General features: G+C 38.4%; 1 protein-coding gene across 10 annotated transcripts in view; it reads right to left on the reverse strand.

Annotated features, from left to right (window-relative positions):
• PUS10 (pseudouridine synthase 10) overlaps window positions 1-8034 on the reverse strand; it is a 74447-nt gene that overhangs the window by 65854 nt on the left and 559 nt on the right. The window contains exons 1-5 of one of the 10 annotated variants that reach the window (XM_038551348.1): window positions 7565-7941; window positions 7227-7462; window positions 6756-7045; window positions 3268-3408; window positions 95-358 (exon numbers count right to left, since the gene is read on the reverse strand). In XM_038551348.1, coding sequence (XP_038407276.1) covers window positions 95-358; window positions 3268-3393 — 390 coding nt within the window. In that variant the 5' untranslated portion in view covers window positions 3394-3408; window positions 6756-7045; window positions 7227-7462; window positions 7565-7941. Of the gene's footprint in view, window positions 1-94; window positions 359-3267; window positions 3409-6755; window positions 7083-7226; window positions 7463-7564; window positions 7945-8034 lie in introns of those variants that run through there. The other 9 variants (XM_038551345.1, XR_005366100.1, XM_038551347.1 and 6 more) reach the window with 9 other exon arrangements.

Genomic DNA, 8034 nt, shown 5'->3' on the forward strand with positions numbered 1-8034 from the left:
AAATGAATAGTATTGTTACTTTAGATTCAAGACTTCTAAGCTTTAAGACTAAAAATTTTACATAATTGCACATATAATGAAAAAGATTATTTACCTTTTTAATGAATTCTTTTTCACAAAATTCTTGAAGAATTCCTAGACATACATTGCACACATTTAAATTTGAATTCTTGGAAGCAATGTGACCATCTTCAATATTGGAGACCTTTGCCTCTCCATTCTGACTCAGATTATCAATCCTATCAATCCCATCTTCTAGTTCTTGTAGTCGAATTTTCTTGGGAGGTGGGTTTGGAACTTCCAAAATTAATTCATCTTTTTCAGTTTCCAGAAATTTCTGTAGTTCATTGAGCAACTCCTGGAAAGTTAATTTGAAAAAAGTAATAACCCTTTGACAATGCCCTAAAGGTTAAGATGAAAACAGAAGTGAAATTATGATATAGTGCAGATTTACACAATGTTGATTTTTAGCAATTTTGGAGCAATTGATAAATTTTATTAGCCAGCACTGGCTTTCTGGGTAATTCAAAAGAGAATTACCTAACTCCTACATGTGTGAATATTTTTCCAAAAGAGTTTTATATCTTAGTGAAGCTAAAGTCCTGAAAGTGAGGCAGAAGGTGCCATTAACAAATCTGTTACATGCATTACTCTATTTACTCTGCTTGAGTTTATTGCACTTTGCAGATATTGCATCTTTAGAAATGACAGGTTTGTGTATCAAACAAGTATCAAACAAGTATCAAACAAGTCTATCATCACCATTTTTCCAACAGCATTTCTGTCTCTGTGTCACATTTTAGTAATTCTCGCAATATTTCAAATGTTTTCATTATTATACTTGTGATAGTGATCTGTGATCAAGGATCATGACTTGCTGAAAGCTCAGATAATGGCATTTTTTAGCAATAAGTTATTTTTTAATTAAGTATGTACATTTTTTAAACATAATTCTATTACACAATAGACTATAGTATATTATAAACATAAGTTTCATATGCACTGGGAAACCAAAAAATTAGTTTGACTCACTTCATTGTGATAATCACTTTATTATAGTGGTCTGGAACCAAACCCACAATATCTCTGAAGTATGCCTGTAATTTGGTTTGTGAAGGTCATTCACTTGCTAATTTTAGTAAACAAACAAAACAAAACAAAAACAATCAAAAAAACCTCCTTCAAAAAAAAAAAAAAAAAACCTCCTTCAATTCTATTTATTAACAAATAGAAATACAAACTGAATTTCCACCCTTGCTAGGTTGCTTAATAATTTCACAATCACAAAACATTGTACATTTATTCAACATGAAATCTGAAAAATTAGAGATTATACATCTATTAAGTAAATGTAATTTCAAGACAAGTTACTAAACAAAGGTAAACAGATGTCAGTAATGCTGAAATTTGGCACCATTAATTTCCAAAACCATTTATATGCATTAATTGGAAGAAGCCCTTTGCTACATTCTGGTTTGCCCCATTTCTGTTACCGTTTGTACTAAAATGTTAAAAGTTGAATTCTTTTGAAACCATTCTCATATTTCAGAGATTCTACCCATCTAAATACTCAGAGAACTTATTCTCTGTTTTATCTAAATTATACAGATTTTATTATTCAGTTGTTGAATAGATATCCTTCTGGAATTTACTCAGATTACAATTTACTGACTCTAAAGAAAAAAATCTTTCACTCGAACAAATTTAATTCATTTTATTAGGATAGTAGCTCTATTTCATCTTTAACAGAAATACTAATATATACATACACATATAGGTATATTTGACCCACACAAATATATTTATTACCTAAGTTCTATAATGGCAGTATAACATAGTACATGTATATGTATGTGTACATACAGTTATAGGACTACAAAAGATGAAAATTTAAGTACATTTACAAGAAAAAAATTGTCTTCAAATATTTTCATGTTTATTTACATAAAATGATACAAATAAATGCTGGTAACACTAAGTCTCTTTATATAATATTTAAAATCTTAAAACATATTTTAAATATTAAAACAAATGCATAGAATAATATAATGTGTCTGCAAAATGTCTAAGGAGAGTTATACAAAACCAGTCTTATTACTTCATAGTCATAATGTGTATAAATGAATATACACATATATATTAATCGTCATAGCATATGTACCGTTTTCAAAGTGTTTTCACATACTTTATTAGATATTGTCCCTTAAAATCTTGTGAGGTGGATGTTATCATCATTCCCATTTAGAGAGGAGAAAACTGAAGCTGGAACTGGGATTCAAATCCATGTCTTCTAGCTCCAAATTCTAGGCTTTGGATTCAGACAGTTCATATCCTAGCTTGCTCACTTAATAGCTGTGTAACTTTGGGCAGGTTGTTTAACCTCTCTGTGCCTCAGTTTCTTCATCTGAAAATAGAGACAATCATAGTATGTACTTACCTAATAGGTTATTATTAGGATTAGATGAGAGCTTGACATATAATGTTATATGAACACTAGATATTATTTCCAAAATAATAGAAACTAATACATAGGGAAAATGATGGTTATTGCTAACTCCTGAGCAATTTTTAAAAATTGTAAGAAACTGAGTGTACGTGTGTGTGCACATACTATTTATATAGGTATATATATTTACTTATATATAATTACTGCTTCTAAAAAGAATGTCACTATAGGAATATGTTATATATTTTTTGTGAAAGTATTCTGTTAAATAGTCAAAGCTCTCTGTATATTGCCATAAATGTCAAAGAACCCTCTATATTATTTTTGCTATTATTAATAACAGTAAATAATGATTATGATAAGCATTTACTTTTGGAGGGTTGCAAATACCTATTTGTAAGTACAAATGGTAATAATACAGAAAAGAAAAAGAAAAAAGGCAGCCAAATCCACAATGCTTCCACTTAATAAAAGATCTCAGGACTGTCCTCCTCTTCCTGTCACATCTTATTAACAACTGGCTAGAAGTACTATTTTGTGATTATCTGTGTACTCTTTAGGAGAGGTATATACAAACATTAAATACACTCGGGATTTACACCACAAAGATCCCACTACATTAAATGTTAGATATAATCACTTAAGAAGGAGCTTACAGTTTTACGGTACTAAAAGGAAATTCCAAATTTACCATTATCAGTAATTATTTTATTATAGTTTTTAAAAGTTTAATGATGAGTTATGGATAGATACTTGCCCTCAAATGTACAGGTATTCATTTTAGAATACAGAAACTTTCTTTAGAAACAAAATGAAAATACCTTGTAGGGAAGTTTGTAAGGTGCATGAAAATCCACACCACAGAATCTGAAAATACATCTTGGACAGGTACCAGTACTGAGCAACAACTGGGCCACATGCTTGTTTTCCTCAGTCAGTGGAAACATACTGAATAATAATAACTAGAAAGAAAAAAAAGTAAAAGTAATGAACATCTTTTGTGTTTTACTTTCACAAATATGTCACTTTTATGGATTAAAAACTAATTTTATTTGAAAACATTATTTCGTACCCTCCAATAATATCCCTTTCGCTATATCTATATTGAAACATAAACTTGAAAGACATTTACTAGATGGGTCAGGTAAAAGTTTCTAATTATCAAGGAATTCAGTTCACCATTCTGGATTATGATAAAGTATATCAATATAACTAAAATCAATTAAAATAATCAAGAATGATTATCTCTGAGAATAATAAAAACAAAGAATACAGAGTGAAGGTTTGTTATTTTGCACCATTCAGTGTTGAGAACACAATTGAGTAGTAAATTCAATAAACTTTTCCTATTAGAAATTAAAAATGAGTTTGCTAGGAAAAAATAATCAGTCCATCTATATTTTTTAATGGTCTCAATGATACTTAAACAGGCAAGTATTCACTTATTTAATTTTTTTTTAAGATTTCACTTATTCATTTGACAGAGAGAGAGCACAAGCAAAGGGACTGATAAGGAGATGGAGAGGGAGAGACAGACTCCCTGCTTAGAAGGGAACCCGATATGGGGCTCAATCCCAGGACCCAGGGATTATAACCTGACTGAAGGCAGCTGCTTAACCAACTGAGCCCCCCAGGCCCCCCCAATAGTCAAGTATTTAAAACAAATTGATCAGTAGAAATAAAATCATCTATTATACTTTGATGAGATAACTAAATGACAACCAACTATTAGCAAAATGAGAAAAATCTGCTCCTTTCATGCACAAGTAAAACCTCCCCCCACCAAAAACCCCCACAAATTACATGCAAAATAATTTAGAGTAATTATCATCTAAAACAAGTTGTTAGTTTTTGCAATTTGAATAAACATCCTTAGAAACAAAAACTAGAGAAGAGGGTAAAATCCAATATAACTCTCTTGTTGCCAGGAAGGAGGTATACTAAAATCAAATTACCTAATCATTCTGTTTTACAAAAATAGGTCTGATTAATGAATCAGCTCACATTACTTTAAAATGAGGAGCTAGCAATATTTTATAAAATAATAATTGTGGTATGGTATAACTATGGTCATACAGATAAAAAACAGTGGCGCTTTTTAATTTGTGCAGTTTCATAATTCGAACAAACTTGCTTAAAATTTGTGGGACGGTGAAGCTCTTACCAACCTCTTACAGTGAAGATGTAGTTTGTCTTTTCCAACCCTTTAAAATCCACTACTTTAAGTTTCTAAATATTTGTGGCCACTTATCAGGAGTCTATCCTTGACCCAAAATAATGAGGAAGGCAGGTATATACTTCTACAGAACCCTTCACCATAAAAATCAGTTTAGCAGCCAGGACTACAAAAAACAGGTTGCCTCTGACCGAGTTCCAATTCAGGTAAACATAGAGTGGGAGCTAGCAGACAGGAAGAGAAGAACATCTGACTTTGCCTGGATAGGCCAGTGAGAACTTTGAGACACCAGGATTAAGCTTTGATTTAGGGCTGCCTACTTAAAGTTGGGCTCAAGGGCATTCTCACAAAAGGACACAAAGTTTGTGGAGAACATCTTGTACAGAGTAGCTGTATGTGGTCATCATTATATGCAAGTGATTTGGATTCCTTCTGCCAGGCCATTTAATCTGCTAGTTTTTTGTTTTGTTTTTTTTATTCATAAAAGACACAGAGAGAGAGGCAGAGACACAGGCAGAGGGAGAAGCAGGCGAGGGAGCCCTATGTGGGACTCGATCCCGGGTCTCCTAGATCAGGCCCTGGGCCAAAGGCAGACGCTCAACCGCTGAGCCACCCAGGCTGCCCCTAATCTGCTGGTTTGATTGGAACTCAGTGAGGGACTGATTATCAGCATTTAAAGTACATCCTTGACTACAATCCCCTCCGGGAGAAACTATTTCTGTCTCACTCTTTATTTTTTTTTCTCCATCTTTCCATGACTTAAGACCAAAGATATCATTTAATCCAGAATTAATCTGTAACTCAGAAAGAGAAACAAACCTTCCTCCCTGATAAATAAGTGCATGAGTAAGTTTTTACAAAGAACACTTTGAGGGGCAGCCTTGGAGGCTCAGCGGTTTAGCGCCTGCCTTCAGCCCAGGCCATGATCCTGGAGTCCTGGGATCGAGTCCCACGTCCAGCTCCCTGCATGGAGCCTGCTTCTCCCTCTGCCTGTTTCTCTGCCTCTCTCTCTGTGTGTCTCTAATGAATAAATAAAAATCTTTAAGAAAATAAATAAAAATAAAAAGAACACTTTGTCTCAAAGATTTCCCTGGGGGGCTGAAGATAAATACTATTATTGAAATGGATGCTTCCTAACGATAACACGGTTCCATTTGGGACAATATGGATGGACGGAACAGGTTGTTACACTATGTGAAGTAAGTCAAATTGAGAAAGACAAATACCATGTGATGTCACCCCTAAGTGGAATCCAAAAAACAAAACACACACACAAATGAATAAGCAAACAAAACGGATCTCTATAAATACAAAGCACAAACTGATGGTTGCCAAAGGGAAGAGGAGTGAGGAACACAGGCTTCCAAAGGTGGAGTAAGTCATCAGGATAAAAGGCAATGATTTGTGATAGGTTGCAGGGCGGTGTCGGAAGTTGGCTACACTTGGCGTGAGCACAGGATTTCCTACAGAGAGATTGAATCACTATGTTTTACACCTGAAACTCGTGTAACATTGTGGGTCAACTATACTTAAATTTAAAAACAAAAAATTCAATTGGGGAGGGAAAAAAAAAGGATACTTTCTTTCCTTTGGTTCAAAGACTGTTTATTTCTCCGAGAGGTATACTCTTGGTATGAAGGCTATCACTGCAAAGGCAATAAATGACACATTACAACCTCTTGGCTCTGAGATGTTCCCAACACTGCGGAGAATTCGGAAACCTCTTGGCCTGAGTAATCGTAAGAGGTATGAATGAATGAATGAATGAATGAATGAATGAATGAATGAATGAATGAATGACACAAGACTAAACCCAGTCTTCGGTGTGCATGTGTCGGTGATGGGTCTTCCGAACCCTCCCGCTCTTTTTCACTTTGCAGCAATCTAGCGACTTCTCAAACAAGTTGACAGTAAAAGCAAGAAATGCGGGATCCCCAGGTGGCTCAGAGGTTCAGCGCCTGCCTCGGGCTCAGGGCGTGACCCTGGACGACCCGGGATCGAGTCCCACGTCGGGCTCCCTGCATGGAGCCTGCTTCTCCCTCTGCCTGTGTCTCTGCCTCTCTCTGTGTGTCTCCCATGAATAAAAAATATTTTTTTAAAAAATCTAAAAGGAGGAAATGCGCTCTGCCTTACACTCGGTGGTTTCCTCTTGATGCGCGGCCTTGCAAGAATTCCTTAGGTCCTCAGAAATCAGCCGTCCCCTACGAGGTGTCCCAGCTTTGAAAGCAAAGCCCTAAGAGCTCTAAGGTGGGTCACTGCCGGCTGCCTTCGTTCCGGTTTTGTTCGTTTTGTTTTGTTTTTGCTTCTCCTCTACGTGCTTCTTTACATAAACCATGGGAACTCAGTCATTGCAACAGGACCTCCTCCCACCTGCCAGGATCCTGAACCGGGGTCTGAGTCAGTTCTCCACGGGCCAGCGATGCCTGGAGGAGACGGCGGACTTTCTTTTCACCTCTTGGACTTAAACAGAAGCCATTCATTACAGATAGGGAAGGAGCAGGGCGTGTGAAAACACACACACACACACACACACACACACACACACACACAATATGGCCAAACTGGGTCTCGCACCCCGGGATCTTCCAACGCTCATTTCCATACCGAAGCGTGTGTGTGGTTCGTCTCCCGGCGGCGGCGGAGGACGTGCACTTTTCGAAGGAGACGCTCACAACTTCATCGCGCTACCGTCGCTCTCCGCTGCAAAATCCACTCTAGACGCGTGGAAATGCATCCAGAGCCTAACCTCCAGTCTCTCCTCCGGCCAGGCGAGCCCTTCCCCGGCTGCGGTCGGGTCCGAGGAACTTCCCGCTCGCCCCTTCCTGCTAACGAGGCCGCTCCTGGAGGAAGGACGCCACCCGGTCCATCCACACCTCTGCAGCGCCCCGTCCGAGCCCGCGCCCCCCGGCCCCCGCCCCGCCCCCCAGACCTTCCTGCCTCACCTTCTCTCGCGACGCGGGAGCCTGGGCTTTAACCCCTTCCGGTCCCCCAGAGGGAACGGGGGGAAGACTAAAGACAACGCACCTACTGCGTGACGCAATTCTGTTCCCCGAGGAAACGAGAGCTTTGGAACGAAAGTACCAGGCCCTCTCGCAAAGGGCTGAGCGAGTGAACTCTCGCCTCTTCTTGTTTGTGGGGAAACCAGAAAAGCTGCCTGGCCCGCCGCCACAACCCCTTGCCCCCACTGCCAACCCCGCGGGCGGTAGAAGTGCGGGGGACAGAACTCGCAGCGTCCCAGAGAAGCCTCCATAGGACTCCGATGTCTAGGGCGTTGTAGCCGCTGCCAGAAATATCGATGAGCGCCTACCTTCAGGTTTACAATGGACATAATTGCAAATTAAAAGAGAGAGAGTCCCACCCCCCCCCCCCCACCCCCCCACCCCCCCACCCCCGGTGGATTAGCAGCAGCGAC

Source organism: Canis lupus, chromosome 10 (genome assembly GCF_011100685.1).
Source record: "Canis lupus familiaris isolate Mischka breed German Shepherd chromosome 10, alternate assembly UU_Cfam_GSD_1.0, whole genome shotgun sequence".
NCBI classification, from domain to species: domain Eukaryota; kingdom Metazoa; phylum Chordata; class Mammalia; order Carnivora; family Canidae; genus Canis; species Canis lupus.